The sequence below is a fragment of the Bolinopsis microptera genome, chromosome 6 (assembly GCF_026151205.1).
Source record: "Bolinopsis microptera isolate Bmic1 chromosome 6, MBARI_Bmic_1.0, whole genome shotgun sequence".
In the NCBI taxonomy this organism is placed as follows: domain Eukaryota; kingdom Metazoa; phylum Ctenophora; class Tentaculata; order Lobata; family Bolinopsidae; genus Bolinopsis; species Bolinopsis microptera.
This window is the reverse complement of record NC_087077.1, coordinates 8,873,084-8,896,194: the sequence shown is the minus strand read 5'-3', so window position 1 is coordinate 8,896,194 and position 23,111 is coordinate 8,873,084. Positions and strand designations below refer to the sequence as shown.

The 23,111-nt window shown below is 36.3% G+C and overlaps 2 protein-coding genes across 2 annotated transcripts in view; one reads left to right on the top strand and one right to left on the bottom strand.

Moving 5' to 3' along the window:
* LOC134816419 (calcium-binding protein 39-like) overlaps positions 1-1,828 on the bottom strand; it is a 38,689-nt gene extending 36,861 nt beyond the window's left edge. Inside the window, exon 1 of the mRNA XM_063825256.1 lies at positions 1,800-1,828. The gene's annotated coding sequence lies outside the window, so the exon portion shown is untranslated. The remainder of the gene's footprint in view (positions 1-1,799) is intronic.
* Positions 1,829-2,941: 1,113 nt separating this feature from the next.
* The window catches only part of LOC134817156 (acyl-CoA-binding domain-containing protein 5-like), a 29,790-nt gene continuing 9,620 nt past the window's right edge, over positions 2,942-23,111 (top strand). The window contains exons 1-4 of the mRNA XM_063826287.1: positions 2,942-3,028; positions 3,383-3,486; positions 3,625-3,823; positions 4,027-4,153. Coding sequence (XP_063682357.1) covers positions 2,954-3,028; positions 3,383-3,486; positions 3,625-3,823; positions 4,027-4,153 — 505 coding nt within the window. The 5' untranslated portion in view covers positions 2,942-2,953. The remainder of the gene's footprint in view (positions 3,029-3,382; positions 3,487-3,624; positions 3,824-4,026; positions 4,154-23,111) is intronic.

Genomic DNA, 23,111 nt, shown 5'->3' with positions numbered 1-23,111 from the left:
CACAAACACAGAACTAAAGGCACTAGCAAGTACCTCAGCTGACTCAGATGAACTATCTGTGCGTGTACCATCTCCTCTATCTAAAGAAACAACACTTGATTTGACTTGACGTTTATTACGCAAATACGACAAGAGCATCATTTGTATACAAAACCTGATCAAGAAGACTCTCCTGGAGAGTATCTTTCACAAGCCGTCTTCTGGTTGTTTCGTTAGTAAAGTACCACGTCAAACCACTGTCATTAAATAAATCAATATACTTTTGTTGAATCATTAAAACCTGATTCTTACTAGAAATACCACTATTTACACTACCAGTTTCCCAAGATACATTAGGTAGGTTAAAATCTCCTATGATAATGGTTTCAAAAACATTCTTTTCACTAGATATGTTCTTGATGCAAGATAATAACATATTATTCTGTTTTAAATTCAAAGAAGTAGACCTATAAATACAACAAATACTAATCAATCCACCAGAGGTATTGACATTAATAGCTAAAGAGTCTGGTGCTTTTAAAAATGAGCTCACTAATGAAGCATTACAACTGTTTTTAATATAAATAATAGAACCTCCACCTCCACTTATGTTGCTAGTGGAATTATCGATTTTAAAATCTCTGTCTTTTCTAAACATACTAAAACCTTCAATAAAAATTTCAGCATCTAAAATATCACTATTAAAATGAGTTTCTGTAATGCAGATTACATGAATGGATTTATAAACTGATAGAATACATTTTAGTTCATCAATTTTATTAAATAGTCCATTAGCATTAGTATAAAATATATTCATGGGCTGACTACATTCTTTGTTACTGCTATTTACTTCTTCTCCACCTTCTTCTCTGTCTTTTCCTTCTCTGCTTCTTCCCGCCTCTTCTTCCTCTCTTCTCTGGCTAAAAAACGGATCTCTCGGTCTGCTCTGCAGAGATCCAGATTTATCCAGTATGATGACTCTTTCCAGCCCTTGCCATGGTTGGAATAATAGTTAACTGACTCCTCGTCAGCTGTCTGGATGATCAATGGCCGACAGGAGTCTGGCTTACCTGGATCCACTTTACCTGCACGATGGCAACTGATAAAGTCACTTTTTTCAATCTTTAGTGTCTCCTTGCAGAACTTCGAGTCCTCTTCCTGGCGTAGCTTGGAGTTAGTTTTCTTGCTCTCTGGTACATTCAAAACACACAGATTGAGCTTTCTTAAATTTCGCTCATATGCATCAGTGTGCATCTTTGACTGAACTTTACTGACAACACTTTGAGAAGCTTGCTGTAGGCTCATTTCTTCAATAACTTTCTTCTGACTATTTGCAGTAACATCTGCCCAGGTTTGGAAAGCCTGGTTCACAATTTTTGTGATTTCTTTTGGTTTTTCAGATGAATCATTAGAAGAACTGTTATGACTCACAGAATCTTCGACAATTCCTCTAATACACGGAGTAAGGGCACCAAGTTCTTCTCTAATAACATTCCGTAGGGTCTTGGTTTCTTCACTGTCTGGATTTGTGGACTGGCTTCTTGTGCCCTTGATGTGGGGAGAGATAAAGCAATTTTGGCAGCGCCAGTTAGTCAAGTGGTTACCTTCTTCCTGCGTTAATCCAGTAAGCCCAACACAGCAGTAGTGCCAGTACATGTCGCAAGTTGCACATGCCAAAGAAAACTCCTCCGCAATATATCTTCTACATTCACAGCTACGATCTTCTTCTTCTTCAATTTCTCCATTATCCGCTGTCATATCTACCTTCACTGGACTTTTCATGACATCTCTTGATCGTGTCATATCTCCGGGTGTCATACCTCAAATTATTTGTTATATAGTAGTGTTGAAAGTATTAAAACTTAATAAAAATAAAGAGATTTCAAATAATTTTGGACTATTTTCGTTACCACATTACTGGGTAGTGGGTAATGTTTTTTGTATCACATGACTTTATTCGGTTTTTCTGATCTTTCTGAGTTGATTCCAGCGGCTAAACTTACCTTTGAGCCACTGGTTGATTCCCACCACCTATAACTTGAACTTTTGTAGTTAGTCAATTCCCATCTGCCATTGGGTAATTGGAATATTTGTAATGTTAACATATGTATCATGTTGTCAACTATCCTAGACAGTCTCTGTAAAGCAGCAGTTGTTCTTAAGAACAACTGCGTTAAGCGTTGTATTGTGGCTGAAATTTCAGCCTCAATACAACGCTTAACATTTTTATTGTAGGTTCATGATCTACTGGTCTATCTTTAGAGATGATAGTGATGACAGCATCATTGCTTTCTGCTGTGTAGCACAACTTGGCATTGGTGACCTATCATAAAGATCATTATTACATTGCTCTCCCTATTCATCTTCTTGTCACTTTATTTTCCTTCAGCTTCTCCTGCTTATTCTAAGGCCATCTAATGTAATATTCTTTACGTCATCATCTTTGGTTTAGTTGAGAATTCTCAACACCCACTTTCAATATTTACTTAAAATTGTATTTTACTCAATTCGAGTACTGTGGAACCACTTAGTCCAAACTTACAGCATGGTATTTGTTATCATGTATAGAAAAACCTTAACCTAGTAACCTTGTTGCCTGCACAAGAGCAATTCTAACTGCAAATCCCCATTTTTGTGAACAAACTGATATGAATCTGAAAAAATTATATGTTGTCTGCATGTTTGTGATGGCCCTAGTTCCTGCCAAAGGTTGCCCATTTAAGTCAGTTGTCGGAGAATATAAAGGGTAATCATATCTGGGCTCACAAGCAAATTAGGTGGATGTATTTTGTTCAATTTGATATTTGCACCCAAGTATTTATCTCCATTGTCTTAAAGTTTTAAAATTTCTATTTTCTATGTTTATTATCTTTATTGCAGTAGTTAGTTCATCATGGTGGAGTATCTTTTATCTTAAATTTCTCAAGCACATTTGTACTCATTCATTTATCTTATATTTTTTAGCCTCAAAACGATGGAAGGGACTCGGCAGGAGTTTGAAGATGCTGTTTCCCTTGTACAGAAACTTCCTAAAGATGGGCCTTACAAGGTAATTAAAACATTGAAACTATATTTCTTCTTATTTATATTAATGCACTGTGGAATCTACAGGATTTAAAAGTATAAGGTATTTAAATGATAGTGTAATGCTTGACTGATAAATTGTCTTGCTAAGAGAGTATATCAGTGCTCTGTTCAGGAATTCTTGCCTAGTTTATGTAATGGTGGCCAATGCTGCTGATTTTGTTTCTGTAATAAATATTGATATAGTCCAGACAGTTGTGAGGGTTTTTGTTCATAATTCTCCTGTCTCCATCAACGATAAAATCAGTTATGAATTTAAATATTGGATGGATTTTAAAAGTATCAAAAGAATAAAACAATGATAAGTTTATACTTTCAGCCAGGTGATAATGTTAGACTGAGGTTCTACGCTCTATACAAACAGGCAATGCTGGGCCCTAACACAACTCAGCAGCCCAGTTTCATGTGGGACCCAGTGGGCAGGTTGGATAAATTTACACAATCTTCTTTCTGCTCAGATATTGCAAATGCTGAGATTGAACCGTAATATGCTTCTGTACTTCTTGGCAAAAGGCAATGTTAATAGTTTCATATCTCTTGTTTTCAACTCCATTCAATAAGGTACAAATGGAAAGCTTGGACAGATCTAGGTAGCATAGCCAAAACAGAAGCTATGCGACAGTATGTCCTGGAGTTGAAGGAAATGGTCGGCAATATCCCGGAAACAGATGACAGTCTAGCATTCCTCACAATATTCAGAGATAAGTTCCAAGTTGAGGAGGGTTACAAAACTCTTGACAGGTCTCAGGAGTGCGTAGAAGTGAGATTTTTTAACAATTCTAATAGATTTTTGTTGGTTTCCAATGATATACTTATTGATTTATCTGTGAAGTGTATACAGCACTACCAATCTAAATTAACATTACTGCACTGAATGGTGGTCGTTGCCTTAATGACAACAACCAACAACGTGCACTATACACTGTGCACGTTACATGGTATGTTATATCGTTATCTCTAAAGGTGATGGAAGGAAAGGCGGAGACAGACACTGAGGAGTTCCTTGACACGGTCACCAAACCTCCATCAGCAGAGAATAAACACACTAACTTTCTGGACCCTGAGACGGAACTTCTGGATAACAGTTTAGGTTAGTATCTATTGTAGTATTACTCACCAAATCTGCAGCGATTTGGCTTTGTACAGTATTTCTTGAAAGTTTGACAGTTATAAATTGAATGTGTCTACTTTTTTTTGGTGTGGTATTTACAATATGTTACACTTAAACAATATTATCCAATGTACAGAAAGTGTTTATATTTCACATTTCACATTTCATACTATATCTTGCATCTCACTGATGCGATGCGGAAAATTTTGTGCCAAGCCTAATTAGTTTTTGTGTAGACTACATTAATGTGTAAACATGTCACATTGCAGCAAATAATGTGTGTTTATACTCTGAGCTTTACGTTAACCTCTCTGTTAATTACATTTTATTCAACAGAATATCCATACAGATTTGCCCTGTATCGTCAACATTAAAACTCATAATCAAATTTTCCCCCAGTTGACACAAGTTGACTGCTTATACACTATAATTACATCAAAATTAGGATCTGAGTCTGTCAATTTGTGCGCAATTTCCCTCGTGATGAACGGAAGTGAAAACAATTATTTATTTGATTCGCTCAATGTTCATCTGGAAAGTTGTCAAATTTAACTCCGTCTTAGTACGTTAAGTACCTGTCTTTGATTTATGGTCACTTGATAGATATATACATCATTAAAAGTAGCAAAACTGAATGTATAACGTTTATGCCCAATTGGTCAAACTCTTCCCAAATTGCACTTTATCTGATCTCAAAGCAGACCAAATTGAAATGTGAGTAGTTTCTCATTTCTGAGGAATACATATTAAATATGTACAGTAGGATTCTAATTTCTGTGGAAAATGTTGTGGTTTACAACTTCACTGAAATAAGAGGGGACAACTTATTTTGACTTCAAACCCCAACACTCTGTTATAGTCCACAAAAGACTATTGTCCACTTTTTACTAAACCTTCAAATTCTGCTATCTCTGAATATTTAATGCCCCTAGTACCGGATGTCAGTTGTACACAACCTCCTAACATGGTACTTCGTGTTTGTTTCCATCACATAATACAATTACAATTATAAAGGAGCACATATAATAGAATTACAATTATACAGATTAGTATACAAATATTCAGTATTGTTTTGATTATTGTATTCAATATTCATGTACTGTATGTATTGTATTAATGTACTATGTATATTTTTCCCAAAAAAAATTAAACAGATTAGTCCCACACACTAAACCTCTGTCCCTGCTCCTTTATAAGGTTAAATACCTCAACTTTGAGACTAATAATTGTTTGATATTGTATGTAGTCTTGTTATTATTATGGGTTATATGTACATTTTATGGGCCATATTAAGTAAGGTCTACCTACATTCTACAAGTATAACAGAGTTTGTATTACATGTTGTCATGGTAACCCGACTCTCCCTCACTCATCCTCAATTATATTAGTGTGAGGAAAAGGCTTGGTATATTTTGTTTGAGGATTTGCTTAGTCCCGTTTGTGCTTAGTAGGAGAGGATGGAGTTCGATTCTTATGGATCCTTCTATAAAATAGGTAAAAATTTATAGATTTTGAATGTATACTCATTTGCAGTATTGATACTAACTAGTTATCAATTTTTTATTGGTTGTAAATAAATATGTTGCCTAGAATTTCTACTCAAGATGAAAGCTTTCGACTATCTATTGTTTGTAATTTTCTGCACAATACAGCTCGACTAGATTAAAGACGGCTACTTATAATGTATTTTCCGGCAAGTAGTCATTAATACAATTATTCCTTAAAACAAGTGCAACAGTTTGCTTTCAAAGTGGGTGTAATCATAACAGTTCACAATTATTTAATGAATTTGTAAAGGATAATTTGTATTTCGCTTTAACTCTCGTAAAAATATTGCGACCTCAAATATGAAATAAAACGGCCAATTAAAGATGATAACTAAACTCCTGCAATCATTGTAAGAAAATAAATGATCCTAATTTGATACAAATGTTATTTAAAAATGGCTTATATGTCACATACATAATTATATCAGAAAAATCGAGTTAAATGTAAATTTACCTAATCAATACAGTGCAGAAAGACATAAAAACCGTCCAATGTCCATACATATTTCTACCAGTCCTCTCAACGATTTCCCAAACTCTTCATTACGTTGATATATCGTTGGTTTTTCAAATTATCACTCTTGAGCTTTCTTGATTTCCCTCCTGTAATTGAAGCTCGTTATAAAAAGACTGGATTGTCAAATTTCACAGTTTGAATGATGTCTATTTAATATAACGTTCGACGAACGGTTGGACTTTTTATTTCATCTAGCTACGTAGTATATAAACCTGGTTCCGAAAACACTAAGTTAATGTCAACTTAACTTATTATATAGAAAGTGGTCTTGAATTGATCGGAATCTGATGGCTTCAGAATATCTGCATCGTCTTCAGTGTATGTCCATCTGAAAATTGTGCTGTTTTATGGAATGTAGATTACATAGAAATGTTAGTAATAAAAGGAAAATGAAAACCTTATTCTTTTCCATGGTTAAATACAGTAGATCATGTGATGCAAACTTACTTGTTAATGATGACTTTTGTTATTCCCATGAGGAAGGGAGAAGTTTCAGGAGCAGCAGATGTTACATCCCAAATTGCTAGAAATGTTCCCTTATTTCATTATGGACTACCGAGCGCTATATACTATAATCTGACAGTAATGATCTTATTTCCAAGCTACCGTAATTATCATTTATCCAAAACATTTTCAAATAACAGCCAGTAATTATTCAACTGCGCTGATGACGGCACAAATCTAGAGTTTATCTTACCTGGCTAAATCACGTCATTTGTGTTTTGTTTTGATATCGTTTATTGCAGTGCTTGTAACAGTTTTACATCTTCACAAAATACTGAACTAGCGTTTCAAATACTCACAAACGAAATTTGAAAAGTAGTTCATGAAAAGCAAACGGCCCTAGTTTGTTTTTCTGAACTCTTGACAAATTATAAAGGTAAGTTATTATAGGACTATACTACGTTTAAAGTATTGAGTTTTCCATTGAAATACTGTTGAAGTAAAATATACAGTGTTACTGTTTACATAATGTAATCATTATAATTTATAAAAAAATTTACCGCATTTTCTGCATTCCGGTGTTTCTGACCAGCTCCCACTTGCTTGACACGTGACTTGCTTCCTTCCCATCAGGACATATCGTTTTGGCTTTAAACACGTGACTGTGACAACTGTTCCTTCTCTCTGAGGTCCAGTGGGTGAAACTGTACCGTTCTTTACACTCAATTCTTCACAAGATTGCTCTGAGATTGATTTTAAATCTTTTGATATTTATTAAATAATTTAATGTTTATTTATCATTAATATGATCATTTAAGCAAAAAATAATTGAATGATCAGTATATTGCTTGAAATGTGTGCGATAATTCTAATAGCAGCATATTTTATTGCTTAAGAGGTTAAAAGAAAACAATTCTATTATGTTTAAATACGTATCACATTACAACATTTCCTTGCACACATCGTATATTCGATCGACTTTTATATAACCACAACAAATGTAATACCTGGGCAAATATCAGTGTTACAAGATTCTGTTTCTTTAGCATCTCCCATACACGCTGCACCACCATTCGCTGGGACAGGGTTGGTACAAGATCTGCTTCTAGTTTGAGTTCCTCCACCACAGTCTACAGAACAGTCCGACCAGTCTTCATATTCGCTCCAACCGCCATCAACTGAGAGATAAGGATAGTAGTAAATATTTTATCGGTAACCTAGGTATTGTCAACATTGCAAACTCGCATTTGTTTCAATAAATAAAGAGATAAAGGATTCTGTTCAATTATTACCTTATTAGAAGTGTAGATTGGGAACAAACAAAGATTTGCACACATGATGTGTGACACATCGTATATTTTATTGACTTTTTCACCACATCAAATTGAATACCTGGGCAAATATCAGTGTTACAAGATTCTGTTTCTTTAGCATCTCCCTCGCACTCTACACCACCATTTGATGGGACAGGGTTGGTACAAGATCTGCTTCTAGTTTGAGTTCCTTCACCACAGTCTACAGAACAGTCCGACCAGTCTTCATATTCGCTCCAACCGCCATCAACTGAGAGATAAGAATAGTAGTAAATATTTTATCGGTAACCTCATGACAATACAATTATTGTATTGTCAACATTGAAAACTTTGTTTTGTTCCAATTTATTCATAAATAAAAGATTCCGTTGAATCAATTCAGCATGATGATACCTAATTTTGAAATCAGGCTGCGCCACAGGGTTAGGACTGTGTCCCCGGATATATCGAAATTTCAAAATTGTATTATATAAAACACCGCCGGGTCTAAATTGTGAGGGGTCGCGAAAGGATTAGTAATAGTTTACCTATTGTCTGACACGTAGGTTGCTTTTCCCAGTCCCAGGTCCCATCCTCCAGACATGTGATAGTGTGAGAGCCTGTGTTCACGTGACCAGATTTACACTTTACTTCCAGTGTACTTCCAGGGATCGGAGGATACTCAGGGTCAAGGTCCGTGTTTGGAAACGTTGGGTTGTCGCATGTTACTGAAAGAATGTGATATTATAATAAGGGAAATTCCAGAGTTTTTACATGACCTGTTTGTAGTACAAGAACAGGAGCTTCTACTATACAATAGAAAAATGGCCCCATCCCTAATACAGATCCTTTTTGTATTTCACCTGATGATCTGTAGAAGATTGTTGGTGAAGGAGTACTGCCACTCTCGAACATAAGATAAGATGAATCTCTGGTGAAGGCAGCATGACATGTATCTGAGAAACTTGTGTACTCAAAGCTCCAAACTTCAACTTTATTACATTCTATCTTCAGATGAGTGGGTGTTTTGAATATAATCCAAGTTCTGTAGAAATGAGGTGGAACGTTGGTCATTGTGAAGCCGTCTTCTCCGTATCCACCATTACAATCTGGGCCTAACCAGATACTGAACTGGTTAAACTTGAATGACATCGAGAACACTTCCGCTTTTGAGGCGTCAGAGAACTTAATCCAGAGCTGAGAGTCGTCGTTATCTGCCCAAGTTCTAAGTTGAAGTGGAGTTGTTTCTATGTCAAAGCTAACGGCTTCTTTTAATATAGCTGCTGTCCAATCTGAGATGTGAATAAATTAAATATCAGGGATTGATTGGACATATAAAAGAGTTTGACTTTTTACAGCTACCAGTAACTGGAGTATAATAATAAGAAGATCTTAGAAATATTCTGATCTTAAAGAGGTCATCTTAAAGTCAAACGTAGTTTTACCTGATGCTCTGTACTGCTCAGCAGCTTGTGCGCTTTTATCCACAAAGAACATCTGAATAGAGGGTTGGTTGAACGATGTGCATTTGATGTCTCCTTTAACAGAATCACTGTAAGTGTACTTCAAGCAAAACTCTCCGTTACACTCAATAATCAACTCTTTAGATGTCTTGAAGACTGTCCAAACAACTTCAGTTGTTGCTGGTTCCGGGTCAAAGAATGCTTCACCTGGGCCGTTACAATCTGCCAACCATGCGCTGTTGTCCTTGATTACTATTGCCAACGAGAATACATCAAGACCACTTATAGGAACTGCTATGGTTCCTTGAATCCAGACATATTTGCTAGGGGTCCCTTTAGCGGTGTTAGACTTTATTTCCAGTGGTACCTCATCCAAGTCATGGTCAAACTTTACTCCTTTCTCAACGGTCTGCCACTCTGTAATAGCGATGATCAAAATAACACCTAATTTCATCTTCCGATTTAATATACAGATAAACACAATTATATTGTGTACTAGACGACTGAACAGCACGAGTTTTTAACAAGATGACTCACCTCTAGTTTCAGTCGTGCTCACAGGCACAGACCATAATGAGATCACAAAGATGACCTGGTGTTGCTTCAGCTTGAAATTTCCTATTATAATGTTACAAAACTTTCAGTTATCTAGAGGAAGACAGTCACAAAAACATTCAACTAAGGTGAATTTCCAACCAACTTGAAATGGTTTTCGATTAACAGCCTCCTTGGCTTTTTACTTAAGATCTGATAATAGATATCGAAGAGACCAAAGTATTGTTCACCTTTACAAGTGCGTTCAGAACAACATACGTGATGGAGATAGCAAATTTGAGACAGATGATTGCTCTAATCTTTGATTGTGAACTTTAATTTCTACATTATATATTTTCTGTCCTCATAAAAGGGGTTTAGAGATAATAACAGGATAATTATTCAGAAGACTGTAATTTACCTGGCCTTGCAAGCACAAATATCTCTGAAATTGCATACTACTAGTCACAATTTATTCCAATCAATGTGCGAACAACTAAATTGGTGATTGGTCCCAGTTAAAACAAAACAAGGTCTAATGAGCCCCACAGTTACTTCGTTAACTAACGGATAACCATTAACCATGTTTATTAGATAACTCTCGCCATTCGAGCACTTGTTTCTTTTACACTATTTGGCTATTTCTTGTGAAAAAAAACAACGTTTTAACTTAAGTTTCACTCGATTGGCAAGTCTGATTGTGATAATGATATGAGATATTAAGTTTATTCCAACTATTGATTAGGCTTCTTTTGGCCCCCTGATCCCAATTTTTAGCTGTGTAAACAGGTACCGGTCCACTGGTCATCTGAACCCGGTGTTTGGTAAACAATGAACTGCCATCTAGTGCTATAGCAATACTACTACATATTATAACATATAACATTAATTGTTACTACCTTACTCGGGAATATTATAGCGGGTTAATTTATGACTGGGAAAATTAATGACCGGGAAAAATATGGCGGAATTTTCCAAATTCCACCAAGCATCAAAATGTATTACTATTAGTTTACCTTACTCAGGAACATTATAGCGGGTTAATTTATGACTGGGAAAATTAATGACTGGGAAAAATATGGCGGAATTTTCCAAAACCCACCACTTTATCCCAGTCATAATATTCCCGAGCTCCGAGTAAGGTATATAACATTAATTATTATCATAACTTTTTCCAAAAGAACTAACCGTCAGGTTTAGATGTAGCCTCAGACTCTTTGTTGGGTTCCAGTGCCTGTGCTGGTGGATCAGTGGGTTTAGGTATTGGTTTAGGGGTGGGTCCAGAAGTACAGTCCACATTTTCTGGCCAGACACAGATCTTGAGTTTCCAGTTGAACTGAAAATTGAAAAATTTATTTTTTACACATGTGCAATCACCAGCAACTGAAAGCGACACTTAAATTAGGTAATAATAAAAAAAGATAAGTCTCTTACCACTAATACGCCGGCACAGTTCATATGATGAGCCTGTCCTGAGGAACACGAGTAATACTTGGAACAGTCCTCTGGGTCCCTGAAGAGTCCGGCAGCTGACGGACATGTGTATCCGTAGATAAGGGCCGGCAGTAGGCCGAGGAGAAATAGCTTCATATCTTATAACGAGAAATTTTGTTATGATCTCTGCATCATAAAGAGTTATTACAAAACTTGTGTTAAAGTCGTCTAAATTTTGTCAGTTTAACTTGATCGTGTGATGGCACTTTTTTCCCTTTTTTTGTTCAGAGAGCAGGCTTGCCACATAGGTCCAGTAGTTCCGAACGTTTATGCAACGTGCTAGGTTGTGGTACACACTCGACAAGGTAGTCTGAGAGTACTAAAATCTCCAAAAAAGATATTTCAACAGAGTGTGAGCGAGAATCTTTGCTAGTGTGAACACGAACTTATCGAGGTGTATGAAATGGGCATCGCAAGTCGCAACTAGGTACTTTTCTTGTAAGATGGCAAATATGTAACTTAATGTTGGAGTCAAAGCCTAGCTGTAAAAGGTTATGAATATTATGTGCTGCAAGGTATAAGTGATAACCATGTTTATTCACTAAGAGCAACCCAGGCCCAGAAGGCTTGAACGGAACGTACTATGAGTATAATGTCACGGATTATAGGGTCTGTCAGCTAACAATGCTTTATCAATTATTATCTATGATGCTTTTCCTTAAACAATAATATTATCTGTATAACAGGCTACTGCTTGATTTAGGCGTCTTTAGAGAGATCTTATACCAGTTTACCAATATTTAGGTGTGCTGGTGATTCAGTAATCATAACGGACACTTTAAGTTTATAACACACGGGTAAACTAGTATATTTTAATATTATCATGGTTTATAATAGGTCCCATTCTATAAAACATTGTATGTCTGTGAAGGCACATAATATGTTTGTCAAAACAAAAAATCCTCTTAAAAAATTCTCACCGTTAACGTAGAGATACAATGTTTGGCCTAAAAATTTTCTGGATTTTGTTTTTTAAAACAGTACTTTAAATATGTTGAATTGAACGCAGATTCGTGCAAAAATCTCAATTTTGAAAAAAGTGGACATAAAATGTTTGGTAATGCGACCAGCGATTTGCAAAGTAAAGTGACACGTCTTAAACAAGGAAAATGGCTATGTTATGAGCCCAGAAGTTTTATGCGGCACCCAGTATCAAAATAAAATCGCGACAAAATCTTTAAATTGATCATTAACGACATCTTCAAATTGATCATATTTCTAAAAGAGCCTGAGTTTTCAGGGACATGGTAAATACTAGTAGGTATAAAATTGTTCCTGCCGCCAGCCACAAGCTACCTACCTTACCTATAATACCATTAGTTGAGGTAAGCCCACTCACTTAAAAAGGGTTAGATCCCCAGTTGACTTGGCCATATTATGAGGCTGGGTGAATGGGGCGAATACGTTGCAGGTCTTTGTAGGGGTCAATATTACCAAGCTGTCAAAATATCATTAGTGAACTAGTAGCTCACTACTCAAAAAGACAAGTAAACCGTATCATTGCAGCTGTCCCAATATACCATTAGTGAACTAGTAGCTCACTACTCACAAAGACAAGTAAACCGTGTCATTGCAGCTGCCCCAATACCATTAGTGAACTAGTAGCTCACTACTCAAAAAGACAAGTAAACCGTGTCATTGCAGCTGTCTCAATACCATTAGTGAACTAGTAGCCCACTGCTTACTTTCCCAGTAAAGGACGTGTGTAAAAATTGAGACAGCTTGATAATATTGACCCCTGGCAAAGACCTGCAACATATTCGTCCCATTCACCCAGCCTCATAATATGGCCAAGTCAACTGGGGATCTAACTATTTTTAAGAGAGTGTGCTTACCTCAACAGAGCAAAGAAATATCAGAGTAACATCCTCGTTCTGTGTTATAAAGATTAAAGAAGCTCTAGCTCTAGCTCTCTAGCAGGTAAATAATGCACGAGTTTAGGAACCGACCGGTCTGGGATTTTGGCTGCCGGAGTGCCGGACTGGAAACGACCGGATATCAATCTATTTTTCGGTTTGCCAGATTTTGCCAAATTAGAGTCTGCCGGAAGTTGCTGGAAAATTGAAGGTTATTTGGTAACCTAGCTAGGCACAGTTGGGGCCATTTTACCGTGTAGCTAGTGTTTATAGATCTACAATGCAAGGGCATGTTTACTAATCTTATTCTACTTAACAACTCAATAGTCCAAGTCACCATACCCGTTGTACATTCCTGAGTAATGGAATAAGTTTTGAGTATTTAAAATTGTTGCTATAATTGATTTAAATAAAAATGTATCTGTTTTCTTGAGTTGGGGCAAAAAGTTAATTGGGGCACAGTCGGGGCGAAAACATTTGATGCACACTTGGGGCACAGTTGACAGTTGAGACAAAAAATGACCTGAAGCACAGTTTAGGGAAACTAAACTGTCTTGGGGCACAGTTGGGGCAAAAGATAATGTTTAAATCATTATCTCAAGAATTAGGTTAATTTTAATTAAATCATTGCATAATACATAAAATGTAAACTTTTGCCAATGTGCCTGAAATTTCCGTTTTAAATTTGCTTCAGGCCAAACTTTGCCCAAGGTGTGCACCAAGTGTACTTCAGCTGTGCCCCAACTGTTTTTGCCCCAACTGTGCCCCAACTAGAACTGTGCCTAGCTAAATTACAAAATTGAAATTAATCCTTGATTGTGGGTTTTCGTCAGTTATAATATTTAAAGCCATGTGAACACAATAAGACAGTGCTTACAGTCCGACTAACTGTGTTCATGTCCTATCTCAAAATTCAGCCAATTTTCTGCTCTGCGAGACTCAAGCATTGGTTGATATGTTGTGCGAGCTCTGCAGTGCAGAGGTTACTGCTGTATATGAGCAGAGCTAGAAACGAGTTGGAATAAAATCAAGACGCACATTTCAAGAATTCACTGCGTTTTGCGTAGCACAAATGTAGAAATAATTCTAGAAGTAAAGCCCAAAATCCAGCTCTCATAAGTTCGTGGCGTCGATATAACCGAGGATAATGCCCACATATTTGTAATGGCATAATGGCCTTTGTTTTAATCCTTGGTATAAGGGGAGTTAGCAAACCCTCTGCTTGAAATGCTCATAAATAAAACATTATTTTGTCATTGGTCTGGGTACCTGCTTTGACTCCTTTCTCTGTGTTACCTGCTTTCAAACCACAATTAAGCAGAAACCCTCTGCTTGCAATGCTCTTAAATAAAACATTATTTTGTCATTGGTCTGGGTACCTGCTTTGACTCCTTTCTCTGTGTTACACAAAATCTCACATGAGCGGGTCTTTAACATTCGCTGACAGATAAAAAGTTACTATGAATTCACTGTTCACTAAGAACACTGACTGGATGCCCCTTAGCAAACATTTAGATTTTTTTTAAATTTCCGGTTGAATATCCGGATATTAAAGCCGGATTGGTATTATTATGTATAAGTAGTCATTAATACAATTTCTTAAAACAAGTGCAACAGCTTGCTTTCAAAGTGTGTGTAATCATAACATAAACAGGTTAAAATAATGTAATGGAAGTGTATTAAGGATGATCTGTATTTTGCTTTAACTCTCGTAAAAAATGACGAGACCTCAAATTATATAAAAAGGAAAATGTTGTATTTAACGAAGAACTTTCTTATACTGTCATTGAAAGAAAATAATTGATCCAAAATGTAATTTCAAAATGGGTTTAGATGTCACATATTTATTTTAGGTACATTAACTCGAGTTAAATGTTAATTCATGCAATATCAATACAGGGAAAATATAATATAAACCGTCGAATGCAATGTCCAATGTCCATACATATTTGTATCTGTTCACTCGCCAATTTACTAAAGTTTTCATTGCCTTGGGATATCGTTGGTTTTTCAAATTATCATGGGCTTTCTTGATTTCCGTCCTGTAATAGAAGGTCGTTAAAACTTTAAAAGAAAGACTGAATTGTCAAATTTTACAATTTCAATGATATGTATTATAACGTTCGGCGAAAGCTTATACAGTTCAAGATTTTGTGGCTGGTTTCTATTTAAAATAAAGTTCTGTGGATGTTCTAACTATTATATAAAGATATAACTAGGTTCCAAAAACACTGTTTTATCAAATAAGTCCGAGTAACCATGAAATAATGTAATATTTTTACCAACCTGATAGATCTCATTCACTGGCTGAGAGTGCTGCAACTAACTGTTGTTGAGTTTATTCGCTTTTACTGAAAAAGTGTTTTGTTGGTTTATTTTTCTGCTACACGTCATGCCAATATTTAAATTAGACAGTGCAAGTGGTCATACAAATAATTATTGATATGATACTGTGCTCGAACAAGTGCAATATATAATGTCAACTTAACTTATAGAAAGTAGTCTTTTGATCGGACTCTGGTGGCTTCAGAATATCTGCATCGTCTTAAGTGTACACGTCCGTCGTCCATCTGAAAATGATGCTGTTTTATGGAATGTTGTACTGAGATTGCATTACTGTGTTTATACCGAAATTGATACTTCACCACTTTTACAGTTCATGACTCTGGTCGCGGTAAAAATTGTATCGATAATCAAAACGTTTTTATTACCTTGAAATATGGAGCTTGTCCTGAATTCGTTAAAGGCATCCTAACTGGCAGCTGAACGAACGTTAATATGATATAAGCGTATTTAACAGAAATGTTAACAATAGAAGGAAAAGAAAGCCCTTATTTCCTTTTCTTTCCATTGTTATTTTCAATGTACATTTATTAACGAGAATTTGAGGTTAAGATTGGTGCCTATAAACTTAAGGACCGTTCGCATATTACGTCAGCAAAACCGTTTTAGCGTCAGCATTTTCCCTAAAACTTAACCTCCCTACCGCCCCTTTAATGCTGACGTATTATGTGAATGATCCATCATGTCGAAAGAGACTTAGCAAAATGTCCACCCAAAATAGTCACCTGCTGGAGGTTTTGGTATAAATCTGTAATAATCTGAGGCATCGTCTGAAGAAGAGAACAGTATCCAGGCAACATCCTGGCTCCAATCCGTGATCCAGTTCTTTTTACTGCATGTTGAGTTTGACAACAGGATGTTGAGCACCTCTTCCTCGTTACAGTGTATGACTAGTCTGATACCTGAGGTTCTGGTTGGGGTTATCCTCCAAACCTTGCCTTTAGCAGCGGGGAGGATAATTGGGAAGTCAGTGTAGGAAGAGTTGCAGTTGTAGATCCGATGCTGCACAATATCGTTGAATCGGACAACAACTCGTCCTGCATCCAACTCTGCTGAACTGAAAAACTTCACTGCTAGATGATCCTTACTCCCGACAGAGCTGGTGGTCTTTATCTCAAGTGATGAAGTGGCAGATCTGAAGTTTATCTTTGACCCACGCTTTACTGCTCCCCAACCTAAAATCGGTATAATATTTATAATTGTTCCAGATATGTATGGTGATTAATAAACATTTATAGTGTGGAAACTGAAATGCACAGCCGTATTCTGGATCATAACATATCTTTACAAACTCTTACCTTGATCAGGAGAAGCAGCAGCTATTTCTACCAAGAGGAGGATGAAGATATAGGAAATCGTCATTCGTTGCATAGCAGGTCTTACTGTAAAATAAAATAACGTAAAATCCTGATTTACAGCAGCGTTTGGGAAAGGAAACATCCGCGGTAAATCGGGGTATCGATTGTTCACATTATGTATAATATGTATGTAAAGCCCACATTTGCGGGAAAGAAAATAACCACAGTAATTAAGGGTTTTGCTGTAAAAAGAAATCAAATACTGATGAGTGGAAAAACACGGTTGATGTCGAGAAATGAGAGACAGTAAATCAGCGGATAAATCATGTGATGCAAACTTACTTGTTAATGATGACTTTTATTATTCCCATGAGAAAGGGAGAAGTTTCAGGAGCAGCAGATGTTACTCCTCACATTGTATTTTCTTTACGTCTACGATCTTTATGTTTTCATGGAAGTAATTACTGTACCTTAACCTAGAAATCGGCCACTTCTAATTTTACAAAATCTCATGCAACGTTTCCTTAATCTAATTTCACGGTAATAGTATACTTCGATCTGACAAGATTCTTCTACTTTCCAGTAACAATAGGTTTATTGTCACACAAGCTACTGTAATTATGAATTATCCAGAATATTTTCTAATACCAGCTAGTAATTATTGAACAGCTGATGTAATCTAAGTGAGAAGAGAAGTACTGCGTTCCGCCTGAAATTCAACTGAACTGGGGAGATTTTTCCGCAGACAGCAACCAATACAAAGAATATATTTTAATTTCATAACAAAAAAACATACAAAATTCTTAAATAACGTTTTAAATACTCACAAATGAAATTTGAAAAGTAGTTCTTGAAAATCAAACGCCCCTAGTTTGATTTTCTGAACTCTTGACAAATTACAAGGGTAAGCTATTAGGGTTAAAAATACTGACCTATAGATTGCAAATAATAAAGTAAATACAGTGTTACTATTTGCATATATCAATAAAAATTTACCGCATTTTCTGCATTCCGGTGTTTCTGACCAGTTCCCACTTGCTTGGCACGTGACTCGCTTCCTACCCATCAGGACATATTGTTTCGGCTTTAAACACGTGACTGTGACAACTGTTCCTTCTCTCTGAGGTCCAGTGGGTGAAACTGTGCCGTTCTTCACACTTAATTCTTCACAATATTGTTCTGAGAATGTTTCTAATCGTTTAACAGGGTAAAATTAAGTTTGCTGGAGAAAAAAATATTATTTCAATCTTGACTATCTAACAAAATCGAAAAAAAAGAAAAATATAGCCAACAATTGAACGATCAGTATTGATTGACATGTGAATTGTGCTGTATAATTCTAGACGGTAATCACTGTTTATATTGAGCATGGTTTTCATCATCAAGTATAATCAAACAGTAAACACCCACCACATTTTGTTTTGTTAGTGTAATAAAAGATATGAAGAGTTGGATAAGAATTAAGAGTTAAACAGAAAGATAGGCCAGTTAAAAGTCAATACACTATTAATTGTGGAGGGGCAAGAAACACCAAATTATAGTAAATGTCATATCTTTAGAATTCTTTTAAGAAACTATAAAAACAGTATCTGTTTATATCACAAATGTAATGGTTTATAATAATCAGTCACCTGGTTTAGCTCTATAGAAATCTGACGCATTGTCATAAGATGAGAACACTATATTCCCTATGTTTCTGCTCCAGTACTGGTTCCAGTTACTGGAACTACATGTTGAGTCTGACAGCAGGATGTTGAGCACCTCCTCCTCGTTACAGTGTATGACTAGTCTGATACCTGAGGTTCTGGTTAGGGTTATCCTCCAAACCTTGTCTGCTGCAGAGGGGAGGGTAGTTGGGAAGTTAGTGGTGGAAGAGCTGCAATAGGAGATATGGTACCGTGGACTAGAGAAGAATTGGATGTAGAATTTTCCTCCATAGGCTCCGTTTGAAGTGTAGGACCACACATCTACTCTATCTTCGCTCCCTAGCATACTATCCGTCTTTATTTCAAGAGGACATGTCTCTAGATCAAACTGTATCCACGAAGTGTCTTGCACTGGTATCCAGCCTAGTAAACATTCAGTGTCAACGTTAAATTTTACATCAGCCTCACAATAAGTGTATGATATAAAATGAGTATAAAATGACACATGTTTGAGCAATTTTAGTAAATTTATTTGTTCGTATTGTTGCACGAAATCGTTAAATTAGTATCAACTCAACATGAACCAGGGCGATCACCAAAAATATTAATATGTTCACATGCACACTGCACAGTACCTTACTAACTCCTCTATAGATATTAATAATAAGGTTGTTTATATTATGATGTTATTGATTTGCAGTTTTAATGAATCAGTAACTCATGAAAATTGTACAAATATTTACCGTCATCGGCTGAAGCAGCAGTTATCTCCACTGCAAGAAGGAGAAGAGAGTAGAAAGAAAACATTCTCCGATGATCCTGTCTTCTAGAGAAAGAAAATCTTGTACATTCTGCTTCTGTGCGATGTCAACGCTTTACAAATCTGTCAATCTGTCATACGAACAATCCCTATAACTTTCATTTGTAATATTAGGGGTCGTTCACATATTACGTAATCACTTCTTGACAATTTTTTACACACCCCCCGGCCCCCCGGCCCCCCCCCCCCCCCCCCCCCCCCCCCCCCTTCCGTAATCAGTTTTACACATAGCTTTTGTGTCAAAAATCTGGATCTTATGGGGGAAAAAGCTAGAGCTAGTTTTCTCCACGTGCCTAAGGACTGCATTTCAAAAACTCGCAACTACTGTCAAAAAGACACCCAGGTGTGCAAAATGACCGCAATAGTGATATTATGTAGTTATGTGGGGCGAGTCATCTAGTCAGTGTTTCAGGGTCGGCAGATCTTTACTTATTGAAATAATCTCACTTTTATGGGATTCGTTCTCGAAAAGTTACGAAAATTGATAAAACTACTAGTTAAGTAGTTAGGGTGATTATTTCAAGACCGTATCAATAAACAATTTGTATTTAATGGTGAATAAATTTTAATTGGATGTTACCGTAATGGGTGCCACTTGCCTAGCATGACATATTTACCTACTTACTTACACTTGTGTAGGTCTGTAGAAGCATTAGTATCGTGCGTTGCCTGCTACAGGCTATCCCGAAACTAGAAGCTTGCTGTAATAATGGTGAATAAGAATATATATAATAAGTTAACTTAAGCTTTCGGTACCTGCATCCTCACCAAGAGGTAAACTAAATCTAAATGAAAATTAAATAATGATCAATAAAATATTAACAAATAAAAAACACAATTCTGGGTGGGATGGCAGGATGGGACACACGTGACGTCATATCTACTCAGCATGTGTTTTGGTAAAAATGTAATTAACTTTATCATTCCTTGGAATAATTCCAACTGCTTATTGACACTATGAGGGTTTGCATGACGTCATATCTACTCAACTCAAATTTTGCTTTTAATTTAATAAGCTCTCACATCCGCAGAAGCAATTTTGAATATCTTAATTCAAGCACGCTCCAGAATTCCCATCAGGGGGGATCAACTTCTTTTTTAAGAATTATTATTTAAAATAATTATTACTTATTTAATTCGTCTTGATAGGTTTGGCAAACATGTATATTGTAGATCCCGATTCCTGCGGCCGTTGAAAATCACTATGTAACATGTGTTCAGTGTTCGCTCTGCACAGAATTGACTTTCTTAATAAAGGTCATGACCGTCACCTTTGTGGCAGTCTCTAGGCATCACTAAAACAGGATTCCGACACGAACTATCCTTACCCTACGAGGGAAACCTTTTTACCGATTTATGTGGACCGGAAAATTTAACATTAAACTTTGAACTCTTTAACGGTGTAGTAACAGGGAGGCCGACAAAGGGGGGCCCTTCATTATTAGAGGTCAGATCATATGACGTATAATTAGTGATGTGATCCATCCATGTGATCCATCAGTAGACCCAGAAATGAGCTAGATATAGGGTAGAGTTCACATGTCAATTCTGTAAATCATAGCTGTACATTAAGAAGTAAACATGATTTGACTGCTCGACTCGTAGATCACATAAGGGACGGGAGCTCTTGCTAAAGGGGGTTCTCGTATCAAGGGATGTGAGACGTACGTGCCAAAGGCATGCAAGGAGAGTGAGCCGATCAAGTGTTCTTAGGTATATATACTGAAAGATGAAAGACAATAGTATCGCATTCTTACATTCTATCAACATGCCTACCTTCTCCAAATTCATCTTTGGTCGGACAGGATCTCAACAGCTACTTGACTCTGATGGATTCATCTACTGTCGGAAGAAGAACAAGGATTCAGCCCTCACATCTTCCTGGCGGTGCTGCAAGCACAAACTCCCTACGAAGTGTCCGTGTCTCTGCTATCTATCCCTCTCAGACGATTCTCTCAGATTGAGTACGAACATGGTTGAGGGCTTTCACAGAGGATTTAAATCCCGAGTGCATCGCCCAAAGCCCTCTGTTCAAGAGTATGTGAGAGCTATCAAAGAGCAGCAAGTCATCACTGACTTTCACATCGACAGGTTGAGTGTTGGCAAGACACCGTACCCGCTAAGAGGCGAAGGAATTGTCATACCCAACTCCACGATATCTGTTAATTTTACTCCACATACTCTAGCAAGATCGAGTATTTGTTTTCTATAGCCTCAGTTTTTGGGCACGATATGTAGTAAATTATAATTAATGTATTCAGTATTCAGTATTCAGTATTCAGTATTCAGTATTCATTATTCAGTATTCAGTATTCAGTATTCAGTATTCAGTATTCAGTATTCAGTATTCAGTATTCAGTATTCAGTATTCAGTATTCAGTATTCAGTATTCAGTATTCAGTATTCAGTATTCAGTAAATTTGAATAATTATCCTACGAAAAAATGTCTATTGACTTGTGTAGCTGGTGGATCACATCACTAATTATACGTCACATCACTAATTATACGTCATATGATCTGACCCCTAATAATGGAGGGCCTCCCTTTGTCGTGCAGCCGTAGTAACACGTGTCAAGATTATTGGTGCAACATTGTATTGTGATCTGTTCCCTGATGATAACTTTTTCTTTATTTGATTCGGCTTTATTATCCTCGGTAATTAGCTAAATTAATATGTTCATGGTAACTGAAATTAGAAGAAAATAAACAATTTTATGTATCGTGAAAAAATTGTAATTAAAAAATAACAATAATCATTCCCGAAAAGAGCTAGAGTTAAAATAATATACATCACAAGCAAACATTTTCAAAACCTCAAACTAAAACAGTCATAATGTAGAAATAAATGTTAATTTTGTAATTAGTCATATTTTATTTAAAACTAGGTGTCAATAAATGTTTCAATCTGTTTAATAACCAAAGCAACATTCCCGTCCTTAATTAAACTGATAAGAATATGCAACTCAAACGTTATCAACAATTGTCTTTATCACTCTTCATCTGACAACTAAACATTTTACTGAATTTGCGCTACAAATTTCCCAAGTTTTGTCTGTTCATCATGACTGTTGGGAGAGAAATCACTGGTATTTCTTACTTTCACTCTTTGGCATCCTCGAATCTCGATTTTTCCCTAAAATAAAAATTGTTATGAAAGAGTAGCTTGTAGATCTGTATAAGATTTTGGCAATATGTTTTTAAGATATTGTTTTGTTAATCTACCCATGTAATGTCTGGTTCCAATAACAGTTTTTTACTAAGTCAGTTTTGAGTGATCATAAGGTGAATTCTGTGGGTATAGAAAAGTAGAAGGAAAGTTAATAGAATATTAAGGTTCTCCAGTCTCCTACCAACCTGATCAATACTGTCCCCTTGAATTGCTGGTGCTATTAGGAATTAGTTGTAACAACTTGGTCGAGTTTATTCGTCTTTCCTGAAAAAGTGTTTACTGATTTATTTTCTGCCACAAGTCACGCAGTTCTTGTGTAGCTAACCGTAATTTTTGTCGAACAATAATCTCGAAACATTATCGTTGACGTAATAAACTGAAATTAATTAAATATCTAATGCTGACATAACTTGTAGAATGTAGATGGTAATCTTTTCACTTTCGATCGGACTCGGACGGCTAAAGCATAATATCTGTATCTTCTTCAGTGTACCAGTCTGAAAATAACACTGT